Consider the following 21,180-nt stretch of genomic DNA (forward strand, 5'->3'; position numbering starts at 1 on the left):
GTTTGACTTCAGAAGAAACTGGCCCATGCACACACTGGTCTACACCAAGGACACTGCTGTGGAGATTGTGCAACATCTAAAATTGCTGGGGGTGCATGCGACTGACAATCTGACCAGGACTATGCACACCTCACTTGTCAAAAAATAAATAATCACCAGTACCTGCACTTCCTACAAAGGTTAAAAGGGTTCTTCTTAACCCATATGTATGTCCTCACCACTTTATACAGACATAACATAGAGCTCTAATAAGCAGCTTCTCTCTGTGGCATGAGAATAGCAGTGTCTTAGACAAAGACACTGAGGAAACTGGTGATGGCAGCTGAGTAGATTATTAGGGTCTCACCCAATAATGCTGCCTGTCAAGTGCAAAAAGGATCATGAGGGAGATCACTGATTCTTTCACTGCTCTCCCTGCTGCCTTCAGGCAAAAGGTACTGCAGCCTGAAGTGCAGAACAGTAAAGTTCCCTGACAGCTTTTAAATGACAACCGTCAGACTGTTAAATTCAGATGAAGATCATAATTGCTGAGCAGTCCTCAGCCTTACAGATTATTTTGTATATACTGTATTTACTTAATGTTCTTATACAGTGCAATACCATCTTAATTTATTTTATTTAATTGTTCAGTGTGTAACAGAGAGTTGCACAAGGGTTTTAACTTGGTTGTTTTTATTGTGATTTTTTTGTGTTGTGTTCTTTTTTTGTGCTCATAATTTTGTTGAGCAATGCATCTGTGATGTATTGACTGAATGGCAATAAGGGAATCTGAATTCTTATGTCATAGTGTGTTTTATTATTTTTTCCACTTTAATGTCTTCAATCAATTAATAACTTCCCATCACCACAAAACACAGAAGTTGCAGCTCTCATGTTTTACAAATGTCAGTACAGATAAGCATTTTTCTTTTTGCACAAAGCATAAAACACAAAGTTCAGTGTCAACAGTGCATTCCATAAACCCTGTCCTCAAATTAATCTCGTAAAAAAAGATCTTGCTAAATTTGTGTATAATTTCAGCATGATTTGTTCAATATATATTACTCTACTTATAGTGACTCAAACATATATCCCCTGCAGAAGCAACAGGACAGAAATCTATAAGGTTCTTCATAGAGATCATTAGATTCAATTTAGCACAATGCACATAGTCAACATGTCAGTTTCAGTGACTTAAAACAACTGTAGGTGTTTATAATGTATGACACAGGCTGTTGGCATGTTGAGTAAAACCATAGGCTGACGCAGACTGACAACCACATTTAGTCTTTTCTGTTGATTGCAACTATTTGTCCTAACAAGATTAAGCCTAAAGTAACTCAGTAAAAACAGTTTAACTGAAAATTGGTTTTACAACTACACCTACACCTACACACACACCCACACACACACACACACACACACACACACACACACACACACACACACACACACACACACACACACACAGAGAGAAAGGAAAACAAACAAAAGCTGTGCAATGAAACTTTGGGGTAAAAATAAACAAGAAAAATATGCAATGGACCAGTTGATGTAGACAAAAATACACGGGAATTATATATAAATAATGTTACTGCAGATTACCTTTCACAAAAGATAGTTCAAACAAAGGTGAGTCTTAGTGTTATAGAGCAGTCTATGTAACACTGCGATCAAACGGGAACTAAACACAGTTTAGTTCCTCACGCTTCTGGAGTAAACCTGGAGAGAGCTTCTATTGTTCCAGATACTGACTGAAAATAAAAATACCTTCACAACATGAAGAAACTTTCAAAATAATAGCTTGCTTACCCTTTTCAAGTACAGATAAATGCAGCAGACTGTAGTGTTATTTTTTTTACTTAGTGTCTCTTTTAAATAATAAAGCAGAATTATCAATGCGTGTTGAGACTGCAGCTTCAATGTGTTATCAGGTGGTCAGGTGCCTCAGATGCAGGGTGCAGAAATGGGGGAATCTCCTTGTTCTGCTATCAGTTTCTTCCATAACTGGAAGAAATGAACCTTTCACATATTTTGACTTTTTGGCCATGGCTCACCTAATAAAAACTAAGTGACAGACATGTTTAGGCAGAAGAAGAGTGGGATCCTGTTGGATTTCTCCTCATAAAGAATGTTGCTTCCACCTAAATGTGTGCTTCTGGATGTTTCTTAAGCCAATGCTGTTTTTTATTGGATGGGAGGCCTGTCTTGCTTTGCCTTTTCTCTCACCCACAGACAAAATGAGATTCGGGTGTCTTACATCACAATTTCATTACTGGTGGTTCCCCAAAAGGATAACAAATGCACTGCAGGCTTGCTGCCTTCAACACCACATACAAAGAATTTGAGGTTTACACATTGGAGGTGGGGGTGGGTCAATTTGCCTCCTTTTGTTTGTATTTCTGTAGATCAGTGTGGGACATAAAGCATTTCTCTGTAGGTATATGGCTATGCTGGAAAGCCTTCAATGATATGATTAGGGCCCTGGAGCTCCACCTTCCTCCATAGTGGCTGGTGGGGCAGGATCCTTGTGGAAGGAAGTCTCCTTGTAAATGAACCAGCAGTTACCTGCCCACAGGATCATGTTCAAAAAGCCAAAAATCTGTGGGAAGACATGAAAACAGAAGCGACAAATGAGATTCTGTAAACAGAATGTATAAAGTAGTGCTTAATCATCTTTCTGAGGGTGATTTGTGGTTTCCAATAGGGCTGCATTAAACTACATTACATTTATTTATTAAGCTATATATACAGTACTATGCGAAAGTTTAAAATCACCCCTCATTACTTTATATTTTGTTTTCCAAGCAGCCAGCCTTTCTGTAATTTTTTAAAGTGATCTTGAGCAGTAGTTCTCCAGGCTTTCGAAAGGCCTATCAAAGTTTTTCTTTAGACATTGGCTACTTTTCACTCATTTTCAGTCCAGTCCTTGTAGCTGACCATTTTAAGTAGAATTTTATTTTTTTTAATTATTCAAGCATAAAAAGGCACTGATCTTAAGGGATGAACCAGTGTTGTGTAAATACATAACAGAAAACTTAGCAAATAACCAATTTCAGTTAGTATCTTTAGCATTTTGTTTCTAGCATCCTGTCATAAATTTAAACAATTTGTTTCCATTTCTTTAGTTGAATCTATGATAAACACTGTTTGACAAGCATAAAATATTAATTTTTGAACAAATAAAGTGATTCCCCAACAGCTATTAGCCAAAAACTTGGCATTTCTCAGCATGGTATGCAATATGTCCTTAAAAAAATTTAAGGAAACTGGACAAGTAGAGGACAAAAGGGGTTAGGCTGAAGAAGAAGAAGAAAAACTATCTACAGCAGATGAACAGCATCAGAAAGTCATGTCCTTAAGAAACAGGTAAAAAAAAACACAGCCAAGACCTGACACAGGACCTGAGAGATGCACCTAGGCCTCAGTTGATCCATCTACTGTTTGCTAAAGCCTCATCAGAAATGTCTCATTGGAAGGGTGGCTGTAAAGAAGCCATTCTTAAGGAAGGGAAACAGGGAGAAAAGTCTGAGGTATGGCAAATTACACAAAAACTCAACTGAAAATCAGTTGCAACAGCTCTTCTGGAGTGATGAAACCAAATATGAAATTTTTAGTTCATATCATCATCAAATCGTATAGAGGAGGTAAAAAGAGAAGTACAACAGTGAGTGTCTACAACCATCTGCAAAACACAATGGAGGCTTTGTCATTGTTTGGGGTTGCATTTCAGCCAGTGGTGTTGGGAATCTTGTCAAAACTGATGGAATTATGAACAAAAAAAAGTACTATCAGATTTTGATCCACCATGCAATACCATCTGGAATGATTGGCAAATACTTCATTTTGCTCCAGGACAATGATCCCAAAAACAATGCCAATACAGTAAAAGCATACCTGAATGGAACCAACCAAAAAAATAAAATAATCACAGTGGAACACAATCAGTCATGGATTGGCCTCTTTAGAGCCCAGACCTCAACATTACTGAAGTAGTGTGGAATCATCTTGACAGACAACACAACAAAAGGCAGCCAAGAAAAGCATTGGAATGTCCTTAAAGAAGTCTGGAGGACTATTCCTGAAGACTACTTAACAAAATGACAAAGAAACTGCCTAAGAGAAGTCAGGCTGTGTTGAAGAATAAAGGTAGTCATACCAAATATTGACTTTCAAGCTCGTTAGAATTGTACAAACTCTGTTTTTGCCTTATATACTATATTTCCATATATGTCTGCACATGTTTAAATAAATCACTGTACCTGCTTCCTAGCAAAATAAACTGTATTGCCACAAGGCTCGTCTGCCTTCACATGCATATGAACTTGAGCAACATTTTTAATCCACAGAGTTTAACTCTCTGTTACACACTGAACAATTAAATAAAATAAATTAAGATGCAATACCCATCAGAAATTTTCAGATTTCCAACTTGGATAGTCAGAGCTGCCCCACCAACCCAACTTAAGAACTTAAGTCAGAAAAGCAAGGGGGAAAATAAAGATTAGTTTTCCTGCTTATCAAGCTACCAATACAGCGCAATACTTGTTATTTTCTTGCACACAATGCTGCCCCACATTCACGGATAGAGCCCGGTCAATGCTCTCTGCATGTGGCAGTCACAGACACACAACAGTGTCAGTACAGATTACAATTTTATAGTTTTACTACTGTTTATGTGCACAGCCACCATCTTGGACTGTGAAGTCAGGATTGGTGGGGCTGTTTTGACTTTCCAAGTTGAAATGTCAAACTGCTCCAGCAGCTTTGCTTCAGTGTCATTGCAAAATAACAATACAGGTATTGATGTTCTTTAGATGTGATTCAAAACAGAAAGTGACAGCAACATTATTGGAGCAAAGCCTTTTATACAAAAACAGAGACATTTCTGCTCAAAATTCTTTCAAGAAAAACTTAAATACAAATTTCACTTGCTTTTTAAACTTTTACCAGAACATTACACATGGTATTATCTTCACAAGCCTTTAAAAACTGTGAATGCAGCCTCGTTGCAAAGATAAATTATGGGTTATCAAAGTCTGAGTGTATCTATGGAAAACCATCCCGATGCTGTGGCAAAGCAGCTTCATGTAGATTTCACATAAATAATCTGCACTGTATTAGAGACCCATGATTGACTACTTGAATTACTATAAAGACTGATATGACAAGTCAAGAAAGTTAGGAAAGAGAAATTCCAGTTTACATAAAATAAATCATTTTAAATACACGGCTTTGTGGTATTTGCACCATCTGCAAACAAGCTCTGCAGCTCCTAAATCTCTCCTAAATTCTCAAAGACAATGATATTCTAAATTTTAACTTTAAATTTAAGACTTACCACAGAGGCGTTGAGGCGGCCCATTGAAGGAGAATCTCCTGGTTTACAGTAATCGCACCACTCCACTAGGTGGTAGGGGTCAGTGGCATATTTAACATCAGTTAGGCCTTTGCCCCAGGCTGAGGAGGACACGAGCCACAGGAAGGCAAAGGCAGCAGTCAGCAGCAGGTCCTATCAGATGGAAACATAAATGCTAAGCATTTACATACACATCGCAGGAATACTCAAAACATGTTAGTTGATGTAGTATTGTTAAAATTTTGTGATTTATAAAACGAGTGTGCTGTAATGTCAAGAACAAAAGCTCAATTACATAACTGCTATAGAAGTATAGTTCTTATCTTTGGGTACAGTAATGCCTCGCTACCTCACGGTTCGCTTTTTGCGGACTCGCTGTTTCGTGGGTTTTCAATCAATATTAGTGTAAACTATTTATTGCGGTATTTTCGCGGATTTTTGCGGTACTCATTCTTCACATGCGAAGTACGTGTTTACAGTAATGTATATATTTGGTGTATAAGTGTGTGGGGAGGGTTTATAAAATCTATAACTACTAAAATAATGTATAAGTATTAAAATAAATATAGCGTTTCTACTTTGCGGATTTTCACTTATCGCGGGTGGTCCTGGAATGTAACACCCGCGATAAGTGAGGGATTACTGTATTTGTTTATTTTGAACTGCCCTGATCTGTGCAGAATTTTCTGTGCCTCAATATTGGTGTTCAGGGTTACACAAGGGATGGCATTATTAGTTTATTTGCCACAGCAAAGCAAACATTTTAACCAGTGACCATCAAGGAGGACAAAACTTCCCTGATTTTTACTTTACACCCATCAGCCGCAACATTAAAACCACTGACAGGTGAAGCAAATAGCCCCAGTTGTCTTGTCACTATTCGGTGTTTTACTGGTAAACCTTGGGTTCTGGTATTCATGTGGATGTTACTTTGATGTACCGCTCACACAAACATTGCTGTACAAGATATGTACTCACTATGATGGGACCACGGGTGGTCTGATGGTAGACAGTCTGGTAGCCCAGGTAGAGTATGAGTGTGGCGGTGCAATAAAGGAACGCAAACACACCAACACACACAAAGAACTCTGCTGAAGAGGAGAAGTCACCCTGCAGGTAGGTGTTATTGGATGAAGACTCGTTACATAACGGTATACTATACGGGTGTGCTGCCAACCTGAGGACAATTGGAGAGGAAGAAGGCACCTTCACCAGCTCTTCTGCTGAAACCTGTTTTTGTAATGTGTGAATTCAGAGAAAACTAGTCCTCACCTGGGTTACACTTCCATCAAAGGAATGCAAAAGGAAAGATTATGAAAGGATTCAGAGACAAAAGACTCAAAAAGTAAATGATCTAACTAGATCTCAGCTCCATCATACAGATATTTTAGAGGGATTGAAACTTTGGAAATTGACAAGTTTCTTATAAATAAGAGTTTTTTCATTAAAGGAACAGTGTGGTTCCACTTTAGTTTTTTGTTTTGTTTTGTTTTTTTTATGAGGATGTGCATGTACACTCAGCTGATATACTACATTCTCCCCTGTCTTGCACTGTTTCAGGTTGTAGTTACATGCCAAGAAATGCTCTAAAAGCCCAGCAAAGAAAGGGAACAAAAAGGCTAAACACTAAAAGGCCACTTTTAAAATACTTTACCGAGATGACTGATTAGTGATACAGTCAAACTGCAGTGGACTGGAATTTTTATCAATAAACAATCAAGAAAGAAAAAAAGGCCGTTTCTTATTAAGCATGTGCACTTGTGTGGACATGTGAAATGTCATCAGCTGCAGCACAAGTATGGTTTCAATTCAAAGTACACATCAAACCAATGGGTGTGTCCCAATTCAGGGGCTGCATCCTTCGAAGGCCACATTTGAAGGTAGTGGCGGATATTTATTTAATAATACCACTTTAATCATACTCTGGATCTTGTCCTGACATATGACATAGAAACTGAAGAATTAACAATATTTCCTGAAAGCCCCCTCCTGTCTGATCATTTCTTAATAACACTTAAATTTACTTTAATGGATTACATAGTAGTGGGGAATAAGTTTTATTACAGTACAAGCCTCAAAGCCTCAAATCAGAAGTGCCTGACTACCTGGTATAATTCACAAATGCACAGCTTAAAGCTGTAAAGATTAAAGATAACCCATAAGCTGGAGAGGGAATGACGGCTCACTAATTTAGAAGATGTTTGTTTAGCCTGGAAAAAGAGTTTGTTGCTCTAATAAAACAAGCCCTCTGTAAAGTTAGGACATCTTACTATTCATCACTAATTGAAGAAAATAAGAACAACCCCAGGTTTCTTTTCAGTACATTTGTGGGCTGCATTTGGAGGTGTCTTAGAATTGGGACCATAAATGGGACAACCTTCATTGTCTGGTTGTGACGTAATCGGTCTTAAAATGTGTCTTTATAAGGATGCAGACCCTGAACTGAGACACACCCAATATCTGGATGTACTCTTAGTCTGCCCATTTTATCAAGGATGCATCGGGTGGTGAGTTGTGTGTATTTGGTGCAGACAAGGATCCCAGAATAAATCTTAAATGAAACTCAAAAATGGTAATGGTGGAGAAGAGCAGCCAAAACTGTAAGTAAAGTTTCAAAGATGAATGTTTCTGTGACACAAAATAATCTTAGGATGTTTATAAGACTGTAGATGCACAAACCTTAAATATCTGCTTGATTTATCAAGATATTGCCCATTTGTAAAAGTGCTCTGATGTTTTCAGAAATGTTGGTTCCGCTAGTCTAACAGCCTCACCAGTTGTCATCTAACTGGGCAATCAAGGCTCAATATACCCAGCAAGAACGCCTGTCTCCGGGCACATCGCTGGCTTTCGCCACAGAGTGAAAGTCAACATGAAATATAAGTCAGATGATATCTAACATTTGATGATTGGTTTATTTCAGTGTTTCATTTGTTCCTGAGCAAATCATGGCTGAGGTTAAAGTTAAGCTTCATAACTGGATAGTTTTATTTAACTTTAATGTCTCACTGGACAGCTGTCACTATATTTGGAAATGAATCTGTCGCTCATTTTTATTCCTTGATGTAGAAATGTGTTATACTTGTTTTAACAGCTTATTTTGAATTAAACCTCACATTATGCTGAGATGAAGCCTGCTCCAGAAATGTTCAAAGTATATGTTTTCCTCTAAATTAATAGATTTGCTCCACTTAAACTTTTGGATAAAATTATCAGCAACATAAAACGCTGGAATAATCTTCCCATTTCCTTAGTAGGAAAAATAGCTACTATAAAAATGAAAGTTTGATCCCAAATTAATGATTTTTTTCTCAATGATTCCATTCAAACCTACATCCAAATGGTTTCAATTGCTAGGCTCTAGCATCATAAAGTTCTACTGGAAAAGTAAGAAAGCTAAAATTTGTCTTTCTACTCAAAAAGTAAAGAAGGTTTGGAGGCACCTAATTTTTTGTACTACTATTTAGCTAACCAGATACAATATATTATCAAATTATCAAATAGATTCACCCAAATGAAGCCCACAGTTCTTGGATATAATTAGAACAATCAGATTGTAACAACATTAAACTTCCAGACCTCCCCTTTATTACTGCTTTATTAAACGCCACAACTGTTTCAAAAACCTGTCGATCTCCTCTACCTTGACAGCCTAGTGGAAAACCCTTGAGATTACAAATTCGCGAATGGAACCCTGTAGGCTCTCTCCACTATGGCACAACCCAGATTTGCAGATTAACAGAGCAACTGTGCACTTAAAATCATGGGAACAGAAAGGAATCACAGACCTCCATCACCTCTTTCAAGATGATAAATTCATATCAGCTATAAACTAGTTTTAAAAAATCTGGATTAGGTAACAGAAATTTTTTTTCCTACCAGCAATTAAAGAATTAAATTAAGAAAAGATTTCCTACGCTTAACAGCCCTTTACAACCACCTACATTTATAAAAGAGATTTCAACTCTGTGTATAACAAACAAACTGGGGTTGGGGGGAAGGTTGAAATGGCTGACCGTGGTTGCCTTTGTCTGGTACAAGATGGCCTCTAGGTGATTGGACGCATGGAGCCTGGCCATGTATATGGTGGGCATGATCCCTTCCCCTGCCCCTCTCCTTGGTTGCTCCACCTCTCTGCGGTCTCTTGCTTTCACCTCACCCTTGATCTGTTCTTGGCTGTATCATTACCCTCTGCACTGTCAGCCCTATCCCCTCGCCATGATTTCTGCCCCTCTGGGGATCCTTGGGCAGGTCTTCTGTGCCTGCCTTCACACCCCTTCTTCACTCTCCCCTGCCCCTGCTGGTCTGCGGGGGGCTGGGGCTTCCCCTGGTTCCGGGGGGGGGGTTGACTCTGCCTTTGCCCCCTGGTCTCCCGCCGGGTCAGATTGGCTTCACTTGTCACACTTCTTTTAATGCACAACACTAGCTTAGCACACACATGCAAAAGATTCTGGTGGGGTCTGGTCCCTGCCCTGGTGGGGGGTGTCACGGTGGCGGTGTGGACAGTGTGACTGGGGAATGGGTGGGGGTGGATGGATCTTGCCAGCTGTGCTTTGTGGCTCACCGTTTCCCTTATCCTTCCCTTTATCTGCCCCCCTGCTTATATGGTATTCCGGTTTCTTACCCGTTCCAGCTACATGACCAGGGTACCTGCCAATATTTTTCTGAGGCCCTTTAAAAAAAAATACTATAGTGAAGTGATTTAGCAAGAGAAAATATGTCCAGTGAGAGAAAATATGAGCCTGGGATTTGCAACAAGGGGGAGTGCGAGGGGTGCACACATGTATGCTAATTGCAGTGATAGAAGAGTTCAGATAGCAAACTGGTGAAATCCACAGCCCGGCGATCAACCACTGGCTAGAACCCTGGTGCTGAAACAAAACCTGGGGTTGTTATTATTTTCTTTAATAAATCATGAATAGTTCATTTACATTTTGAGAGATGCCAATTAAGCCTAATAGACTGAGGGTGTCATTTTCAGCATCTACGTAGATGTTAAAAATAACCCACTATAATTATTTTATCAGATAGATAAGAAAGAAATGTTTTTTTTTTTAGTTTTTAATTTAGGGTGTACAAAGATAAGAGCAGAGGTGTGGTCCTCAGAGGTCCTTCACTATATCACTGAAGTGAACCACGATATACTGAGGGACAACTGTACAACTTTTCTAAATGCTCAACAAATAGCAGCAAACACACAAAGTGTCTGCAGTTTGTCACACAGTGTGTCTGCAAGCTAAAGGAACAGCTGCTGTGTTTCCAGGGAGAGAAAATAATATGAAAGAAGTTCACTCGGGGATGGAGAAAGATGGAAGAAAGAGGACAGGAGAGGAAGAGGAGAGGTTAGAGTGAAAGGCACGGACTGCTCAGTGGGATCTGATAAACTGGACATTTAAAGCTTACATTTTTAAATCAGATCTTGGATCTGTATATGGTGTGAAGTTGATGTTTTTCGTATTGTGAAATGTCCTGCAAAACAAACTGAGGTAGACTAACTTTGTGTTATTTAAAATACTGCAGTTTAGTGCAGGATAAACATTTTAGCTGGCTGTACTGTGGTGAATCTACAGTAAAGCTCTGTGCTGGACTGGTGCACAGCAGCTGTGGTGTTCATGGTCAGAGTTACTGGTAACATCAAGTGTAGCAGAGATTAGTTTGAATTTTAGTTGCTGATGCTTTGATTCATTCACTGAATTCAACCTTTATACCAGCTCCAAAGTATAAAGACAGTATAAAGAGTATGCTGTCTGTGTAGGGGATGGAAATCAGCCAAGATAGCTTATGAAATATTGGGTTACATCTTGTTGAATTCAGTTGTGTAAATCCACACAGTGCAGCAGCAGCACAGGTCAGCTGATCACAGCCTGGCACAAAGAAAATCTACTGGAGATCACAATAGAAATTATTGAGCTATGATTCTTTACCCCATGCTGAGCCACTACAACCTGTCTTAGAGTTCCCCCACCAGCTGAATCCCACTGTAACCCCTGACTGTACTCATTTTCTTGTTCAGGTCAGGCAGAGTCACCCGTTACAACAGGGGTGGGCAAACTACGGCCCGTGGGCCACACCCTTTCTTTTTCTCTGCTCATGTTCTACATAACAGTGTTCAAGCTGAGTGCATTCATTAGAAATAGAATTTAGATTGAGTTTGTATTCTCATGTAATAATATTGTTTTATTATTGCATTAATATAACACAAGGTTCAGTTAGCTTTGCACAAAAATAGCTGGTAGAAATTTCCTCCAAAGAGCTACTTTTATTTTCTTACTTTATGTACATTTCAGAGCCTGTACTTTTGCACTTTTACTTCAGTAAAGAAGGTGAATTAGTACTTCAACTTTTACTAGAGTATTTTTTAACACAAGTATTTGTACTTCTAATTTCTGCACGTTTGCCACCTCTGGCTAAGAGTCTGTGAATTAAGAAGAGTCAACGAGTTAACCAAAAAAATAAATAAATAAATAAATAAAATAATAATAATTCACAGCACTTGTCATGAAGGTATTTATTATGAAACCAAGTCATTACCAGGATGATTTGGTAATATTTACCCACTTACTACTGTACTTCATTCTGACATAAATAAAGAATGTAAAATTCAAACTGAGGACTGTAACACTGCTAGTACTTAGCAGCTCACAGAAACTGACATTTGACTAGATCATTTAGAAACAGTCAAGTCACTTTTGAAAATAGAACAACAAACATTAGCTGGTTAGGGCTGAGGCTAGTTGGTGAGCGCCTTCTGAACATTGAAAATAAGAGTGAGGTGATCAATTTTGCACAAAGAACCTAGATGGTTTGCCAAGTAAAGGCTATGTGTTGGGACACAAAAAAAAGCCCATTAAAACAAACAGAAAAAAAAAGATTCTGGGACAACTCTTTGAACTGAAGATTTAAATCTACACATCAATCTCATGTTGCCTGCTACATTTCAAAAGCACTGTGGTGGTGTACCAACATTATGAAAAATTTGTCACTCTCAAATATATATCAGAACCTGTCTGTATGGACATTCCCTGTTTGATTGGACACAGCAATACAGACTATTCACCATATATCAAACACTGTTTAGTCTGGTTGAGTCTGGTCTGCAATCAAATTGTCATTTTAAGCTTTTGCAGTTCTCGGATAGCATTAACATTGCAAGTCGGTCAGTACTGTGAAAGTGTGTTTTCTACTACATTATCACAGTAAACCACAGATGTGTTTTCCCTCTAAAAAAAAAAGAAGAGCATGCTCTAACTGGAGTTTGCATTTTAATATGGGTAGCAGTATTGGAACTAGTAGGGCATCAAAGACTAGTATGACTGGAGTGTGCTAGTGTTCTTGAGTACCTGAATGGGTAGCCAAAAAAAGCCCTTGCAATGAGGTCTTTGCCTTGGCAACTGACTGTGAAGTGAGTTGTCCCCGAGTAACCTCCAGTGGTGGCAAAAGCAAAGACTGCAAAGACCTGTTGAAGATGAAAAAGAAATAACAGAGGGTAGGCATTAATTTGATTTGACCAGAATATTTTTAAGGAATTAAACCTGGTTCTACCTTTAAGGATAACAAAGTGGACATTAAAGTCAATATATAGATTGGGCCTCTGAACATGATAATTCTGTTACCTTAGTTGACATAAATCTATGCATGTTCATATCAATTCTGACTCTTTGATAAACCAAACTGTTTATAATGCCTGGGGATGTAAAACACAAATTAACAAACGTGTTAAAAAAAAAAAATTTATTCTGATGCTGGTGATTTTCCTCAGGCTAAAAGCTCTTTGTTTAACCCTTTAACATCACAAGTTTGTCTGGCATAAACAATTTATGAGTTACATACAAGGGCGTAGGAATGAGTTTACTATTGGGGGGGACACATATCGGAAACCTGACAGATCTGTAAATACAGTAATCCCTCGCTACTTCACGGTTCGCTTTTTACAGACTCACTGTTTCGCGGGTTTTTAATCAATATTAGTGTAAAATATTTACTGCAGTATTTTCGCTGTTTCGCGGATTTTTGTGGTACTCATTCTTCACATGTGTAGTACGTGTTGTACAGTAATGTATATATTTGGTGTATAAGTGTGTGGGGAGGGTTTATAAAAACTTAAAATAGTGTATAACTACTAAAATAATGTATAAGTATTAAAATAAATATAGCGTCCCTACTTTGCGGATTTTCACTTATCGCGAGTGGTCCTGGAACGTAACACCCGCGATAAGTGAGGGATTACTGTACTCTGAGCAAAGCACTAAAAAAAGACTATTTGAGCTTTTCTTTTCCTCTTTTTCAAATGTTTCATTGAAAAATAGTGTTGTATAAACCTATATTATTGCATGTATAATTTATATATGTATATGTTTTATAATCGTAAGACGTGGGCAAACCACCAAACAAAATGTCTTGAATATTTTATCAAGCATAATGACCATGTCATTCTAGGGCTGTACGCTTACTTTATCAGGTGGCTGCACTGGTACTAGCAAGCTAAATATTTCAGTACACAAAAATTATTTATTAGCACACACAAGTGCAACGTTTGATATGTTTTATTGGTCGAAAAGATTTAATACTGGTCAAAAATGCATTTATGTAGGTTGACTGGCAGTAGAACTGGTTCTTTAATTAAACAACATTCTGACATGAAAGAAACCTCACAGATAATGTAATGAACAAATTATTCACATTTTAATATCAACCTTAAGTAAAAAAAAAAAAAAAAAACAGCTATTACAATATGCCTATTCAGTTTAAAACCAACAAAAACAAAACCTAATAAAATAAATATCAATAAAAATAATAGTAACCAACATAAATAAATAAAAATGATACCGCTCACATTTAATAGACAAGCTGTGTGCCTCACTGATAACACAGTGTGCTGTTGCACTTTACAGCCCTGCATTTAATAACCGGCCAAACAGGTGCCACAAAAAGTTAAAAAACGTTGGCCTAGGCAAAAGAGCCAAAATGTTTTTTCTGCCTCTCTTTTGGAGCCACAAATTGCTGGCAAATTGACTTCTTGTCCAGTAAGTCAATTTTATCCTATTTATGTGAGTAAACTGTCAACAAGACGTTATAAACAAGCCGTATTTGTGGCAACATTCCCGACAGACCATTTTACATAATTCAAAAGAGTTTCTGACTCCTGCTGCTGTCTCCGCATCCCAAACACCCCCTTCAGAGGGGGGCGGGGGAGCGCAGTGACATGCTGCTATGTTGCGCCTTCAAAATAAAAGCATGTGATTTAAAAATCAAGTATTTTTCTCCTCCACGGTGTAACTTTTGGGTAGGACAAATGCGCCTGTCTTCAATACTGGAAAGGACATGTACCCCCGGTTCCTACCCCCATGGTTACATATGTAATGATTCCGGTTAGAATTTGCTTTTTGAAAATGGTATTTAGTCTTGTGAAGTTAAGTGTTTAATGCCTATGTAAAGCATGCTATTCTTTAACGTTTAAAGCTCATAAATGTAAATATAAATAAATAAAAGACTGGAAGTAAATAACAATTATGGAGTTTTATTTATTTATTTTTTTTGTTCATGATTCAATCAATCAATCAATCATTCTCTAGTCATTAAAAAAGGAAATGGTAAATAAATGGACTAGTACTTCTATAGCAGTTTTCTACTCTGAACACTCGAAGCACACAATAAGCCTCACTGACCCAATCACACACATGTTCATGTAAGCTCTCTGTTCTATACCTAAGCACCATGTCTAACATTCGCACACACACTCAGATAGATGAATCTGGGGCAATTTGTGTTTCAGTATCATGCCCAAGGATACTTTGACATACAGACTGGAGTGGCTGGGGACCACTGACTGGTAGATGACCCGCTCTACCTCCTGAGCCATAGCTGCTCCGAAACAAAGAGGTATGGACCAAACTGTGAACTGATCCATGCCTCCTTGTTTCAGTGCCACATTAGTAAACTGTATAACTGTCCAGCTACAATGCACACAATACAATAAGTGCTAGTGTTTCATCCTATTTTTAAAGATCAGATTATTATATGCTACTATAGTGACACGACCTGGAAAAGTAGTGTTGGACCCTGTGTTATACAGCCCAAACTGGCAAACATTATAAAGTTGTCACTAAATTGAAAGCAGGAAGAACATTTTTTACTATGGCATAGAGACTTTTTTTGGTGAACCATATAATTCAAGCTTTGTCAACATTGTTAAAATGCTTATAATGCTTAAGTAATACATGTTCAGTTTCATACAATATACTGGCCTACAGTAGCTACAAGATGTGTCAATATACTGCTTTGGACTAAAATAACAGTGATCCCACAGGCAGGTTCACTGATTGTTGCACTTGCACATTGTCTAATAAATTCTAAGGCTTGATGGAAAAAAAATGAAGCAAAGCATAACACCGTGCGTGCATGAGTTGTGTTGCTCATGCGTTCTTTAATTTAATACCAAGCAAGCATTCAGGAGATTTGTGATTTTCAAATGAAAGTGATATGGTCAGAAGGAAACTGCTCATATCTGATAACCCAGAAATACTGCTGTTGTAATTGTCTTCTCAAGTATTTAGCTAGCAGGTGTGGCCATTAGCACTAGCAAGCGCTGAAAAGCCTGCTGCAGTGTAGGAAAGACAGGAAGTTGAACACCACAACCACAGACACAGGAAAGGAGTGCAATATTTAGCACACATCAGGCCCACTGAGGATTTTCAGGAATGGGTTTCATCTTTCAGGTATATCAGGATCTCCACAACATTTCTCAGTTTTCATCTCAGCCCTGTTTGACTCACCCAGGCCAAACTGACTATACCCCAAATAAATCCTCCACCGGACAGCGATTCCCTGTCCAGAGTTTCCACTCAGCCTCCTACAGACTGACACATTCCCTTCCTCTCATGTTCAAGGAGTGGCAGAGTAGATAAGCAAGACACAAGGCTCTGATTCAAATGACTGGACCTTTTAAAACACAATTCTATATTCATATATGGCACATACGTATAAGATATAAGGCAAAGGTAACTTAGAATTAAATCTTGCAAAAAGAGCCAAAACACTGACACCAAAAAAACTGCTGCTATTGTTCTAATGTCCATGTTTACAAGCTGTGGCATACACACCAGCCTGATATTCAATAGTATCACTTAAACATATTCAAGAGCATGTAGAGGAAGGAGTCAAGCTGTTCTTCCCAGTCACACATACAATGCCATGGAAAAGTATTTGGCCCTTCCTGATTTTTCTTTTCCTTTTAATGTTAAACAAATACAACAGAGTAAATACAAAATGCAGTTTTTAAATGACTTTATTTGTTATGAAAATAAACCTATTCAAAACTATGTGAAAAAGCAACCCCCCCCCATTAAATCAAGAATAAACTGTGATTAAGAACTATTTCTAGAAAACCGAGTTCAATTTCACTAGCCACACCCAGACCTGATCACTGCCAGACCTGCTGCATTAAGAAATCACTTAAATGGAACCTGTCAGACAAAGTGAAGTAGCCTAAAAGATCTCAAAATGCAACACATAATGCCCCAATATAAAGAACTGTGAAACAAAGTAACTGACATCTAATCAATCTGGAAAGAGTTACAAAGAAATTTCTAAGGCTTCGGGACTCAACCAAACCACAGTTAGAGCCATTATTCACAAATGAAGCAAACACAGAATAGTGGTGAACCTTGTCGCCAGCCTATGAAAATTACTCCAAGAGCGCATCAACAACTCATCCAGGAGGTCACAAAAGAGCCCAGAACATCTAAAGAAGTGCCTCAGTGAACTCTAGGCAAGTGAGGCCTTGATTCAAAAAAAAAAAAAAAAAAAAATGAGACTGGCATCCATCCATGGGAGACAGACAGAAACTACTGATGACCAAAAAAGAACACAAAGGCTTATCTCACATTTGCCAGAAAACAACCTGATGATCCCCAACACTTTTGGGAAAATATTCTGTAGACTCACGAGACAAAAGTTGAACTTTTTAGAAGGTCTGATTCCTCTTACATCTGGAGTAAAACTAACAGTGCTTCATAAGATGATCAGAAGAAAAAACAGTGGTGGTAGTTTGGCGGTCTGGGGCTGCTTTGCTGCTTCAGAACCTGGACAACTTGCCGTAATTGATGGAACCATGAATTCTGTTCTGTACGAGAAAATCCTGAAAGTTCATGGCCATACGTTGTCCGGAAGCTCAAGCACACTTAGATTATGCTGCAGGACAAAGATCCAAAACACACTAGCAAGTCCACCTCTTGATAAGGTAAGTTTTAAGGCTAAAAATAAAATCTTAAAAATAGAGATGGCATCTGTCTCCCGAATCCAAACTGGGAGCTGGTTCCACAGAACAGGGGCCTGAAAGCTGAAGGCCCTGCATCTCTACTTTTAAGCATCATAGGAACCACAAGTAAGCATTTAAGGCCTGCCGCTTATTTTGTCCTCCACTTTTCCAGTTTCCACAATTTTTTTAAAGACACAAACTATCCCAAAACATACCAAGTTATTAGCTAAACGTTATTTGGGAATCAGCCTGTTGGTGCAAAACATTATTTTATGGCTATCAAACTGTTATCTTGGCATTTTTCATAGATTCAACTAAAGAAATTGGAATACATTATGTGCTTTTTGACAAGCTGTTCATAACAAAATGCCTAAAGATACAATTTAAAGTGGGCTCTTTGCTCATTTATGTGTAGAACCAAAAACCTCATATTTGAATTCATCACTCAATAAGACCTGTTGTCAATTATTTTTCAGTCCAGCTCTTGTGTAATTTGGCATAACTCTGTCATGGTTCCCCCCTTTCCATCAGTCATGGTTCACCCCTTGAGTTAGGTGCCATTTGATGCTTGAATGATTCACAGGTCAGTGTTAAGTGGCTTCACAAACAAACAAACAAACAAGCCATTCCTCACTTTCTTTTTTGTTTGTTTGTTTGGCTTGTAGTGATTGTGTGGTTGGTGTCTGGTGGTGGTCGGGGGGGCCGTAGGCGTGAACTGGCAGCCACGCTTCTGTCAGATTGCCCCAGTGCAGCTATGGCTACATTAGTAGCTTATTACCACCAGGTATGGTTTTGCAATTTCTCTGGTCAAGCCAAGACCGAAAAAAAAATCATTATATCCATTTACATTTTCTATTATATCTATACGCCATATATATATATATATATATATATATATATATATATATATATATATATATATATGGACACTGCAAGGCTGGGCGTTTTTTCTGAAATCACCTGGCAAACTGTTGACATTAACTCATCTTAGTATGTATTTACACCAATCAGCAGATAAGTTTCTGTGGCAAAACAGCAGCTGTCACTTTAAAACATTACGAGAATATCTGGCTCCATGGAAGCAAAGTATTAACAAGTAAGAGGTAGCTCAAGACTTTTACACAGTACTGTAAGCAGAATTTATGGTTCAGCAGGGGTAGCATGTTCGCAGTCTGCTGGCAGTCCGTGGATGGCACATCTACATGCTGAGAGCTCCTGTTGCCGATGAAGGCAGTGTACAAAGTATGTGGTACAACCGGTGTGTGGATCACTCTTGCTTGTGCTGCTGTTGGCTTTCTTGTGCAAAGAAGTGACGGCCTGCCAAAAAAATGATTTCCAGTATTTGCTAAAAAATAATTGGTTGTATTTAAACTGCTGCAAATGACTTTTTGGCCTATAATTCATGAAACATATGTCAAACATATCTGTCATGAAGGATAAAGTCATTCTGAGAAAAAAAGAACAGCATTCCTGTTTTAAGTTAGAAGCTGCAATCACTTTTTGACAAAGTGACTTTGAAATATTCTGCATTTATCAGGGTAAAAAGTGTTGAGAGATCTGCCCAAGTGGGCAGCAGAAATTGCAACAAATATAACATTACAGTCTTATAAAGATATTTTAAGTGGCCAAAAAGTACTGGATTGATTATAACGTAGATACAATAACAAAGAGTCATAAAGATACTTGCAAAACAGGTAATTTCTTCATTTTATGTATAAGCCCTTCATAAATCCTGTTCACTACAGTGTATTTACCGAAGCAAAGACATTACACGTTAATTAAAAAACAAACAAACAAAACAAACAAACAAACAAAAAAAAAAAAACACAGACACACATACAAGAACATCGGAAATCACTTTTTGGCAGACGATCACTTTTTAGTAACACACCTGTTGTGCGCAACACCGGTACACTTGTCAACCAATCAGCATTCGGCAGACGCATACTTCATCCGCATCCAGCGATGCACAATTGGGATTTTGGAGAACTGCACGGGAGCACGTCTGTGTTGGGTGTAAACCCTCGCCGCTCGTTGTTTGAACGGGAACGTGTATGCACTTGGAAACATTTGCGGGAGCATAAATTTCGTTTAATTCTGCTAGGTTTTTCTTGACATTTCACTAAGTTCATCGTCCATTTGAGAGGTAGACATTTGATAGCAAACCCTTCCAGTGATTCTACATTAAAATAAAATAGATGCCAGACTTTTACCTCGCCTTCCTAAAGTGAAACAGAGGCAGATATATCCTGCTGTATGTTACTTTGCACAAATCCACGCTTTAAAAACATCGAGCATAGTAGGGGACGAGCTTAAACCGTTTCCTTTTTTTAGTATTCAGTCCATTCAAAATAGAAGGTCCATCACAGACGCTCAGATATTTGGAGCACGTTAAACTGAGCCACAGAACATAAACCCAAGCTATCCGATTCTCAGCAGCTGCCATTCACACAACAATCAAACAGAACTGGTTCCCAGAATTATTAACTATTATAAGACTCTGATCTACAGCACAAGGTACCCACTACACTCTTGGAATTTCCTGGTAACCTTTTAGCTGTCAGTATGATCAAGTTCTACACATCATCAGAATTTATGAATGGAAAGGGTAAAGGTTGACAGCCTCGTTTAGGTTAACATTTTAAGGTCGGTGTTATGATAAAATTTAACTGACTAAACTGAGCATACGCTGCAAGTCAACAAAACAGAAACAGAAAAGTTTAAAGTTCTTCATCCCATTTCCGTTATTTAACTGCTAGAATATCTCCCTGAAAATACTGTAGACCTTAGTTTCATTACTGGTACATGGGCTTAGATAAATGGACTGAGATGACCAGTTATAGGAATGCTGAGTGACTGAAGACTACACACTTATGAGGATAACTGACGTAGAAAAACATGTCTTTGACATTGCTTACCCATTCTAGGACACGAATAAATCCCAGAGGTTCCTTCAACGGTCCAAGGTCCAGAGAGAATCCAGACATCGCTTTCTATGCACCAAAGACACACAAATACACAGTTAGCCAGGTGTGAACGAAGTCGTTACCTGTTGGTCACTTTCTAGCTAATGGGCCCTACCCTAGTTAGTTAGTCAAGCCTCTAATAGCCACATGCTAACGCGAACTCACGTCAACTAGAGCATTCAGCAAACTCACTTACCTGAACAGTGTCCATAGGAGCATGTAAAAACTAGCCAGCAGTTAATGTCACGGTGTTACTTTTGTCAGTTTGGATGTAAAGCTAACTTAAAATTAGTCTGCTTTCGAATGGTGTCATACGAGCTGGCAGCAGGAGGCAGAATAAGTCAGGCTGCCTCCCTGCACAAACCGTCAACTCTGGTACTGTCAAGACCTGTACAACTGAACACCCGCCAAACTCGCCAAAGTAAAATATAAACCACTTCCGATTTTTACTTTTCAGAATAAAGTGTATTAAAAAGTCAGAACGCAATTGCCTTTCAGTCAATGTTGTGGTGGGTAGGGTGGAGGGTAATGTGAATGCTGCACAGTGCTGTATAATGTTGATAGTACTTAAACTCAACATCCATTCGTCGCGCGAAAGGTGGCGCATCTCGGCCACGTAA

General features: G+C 38.5%; 1 protein-coding gene across 1 annotated transcript; it reads right to left on the bottom strand.

Moving 5' to 3' along the window:
- Positions 1-794: 794 nt before the first annotated feature.
- On the bottom strand, positions 795-20,980 carry sypl2a (synaptophysin-like 2a). Its single transcript, XM_030729423.1, has 6 exons — positions 20,757-20,980; positions 20,513-20,587; positions 12,679-12,794; positions 6,317-6,515; positions 5,321-5,491; positions 795-2,581 (listed from the first exon to the last, which is right to left on the bottom strand). The coding sequence occupies exons 1-6, from the start codon at positions 20,769-20,771 to the stop codon at positions 2,456-2,458; spliced, it is 702 nt and encodes a 233-aa protein (XP_030585283.1). The 5' UTR covers positions 20,772-20,980; the 3' UTR covers positions 795-2,455.
- Positions 20,981-21,180: the final 200 nt, after the last annotated feature.

This window comes from Archocentrus centrarchus, chromosome 5 (genome assembly GCF_007364275.1).
Source record: "Archocentrus centrarchus isolate MPI-CPG fArcCen1 chromosome 5, fArcCen1, whole genome shotgun sequence".
NCBI lineage: Eukaryota > Metazoa > Chordata > Actinopteri > Cichliformes > Cichlidae > Archocentrus > Archocentrus centrarchus.

Coding starts and splice junctions, on each gene's coding strand:
- sypl2a (XM_030729423.1), bottom strand. Junction 12,795..20,512: donor TTATTCGTGTCCTAGAATGG/GTAAGCAATGTC, acceptor CATCTTCAACAG/GTCTTTGCAGTCTTTGCTTT. Junction 5,492..6,316: donor CCACCCGTGGTCCCATCATA/GTGAGTACATAT, acceptor TCCATCTGATAG/GACCTGCTGCTGACTGCTGC.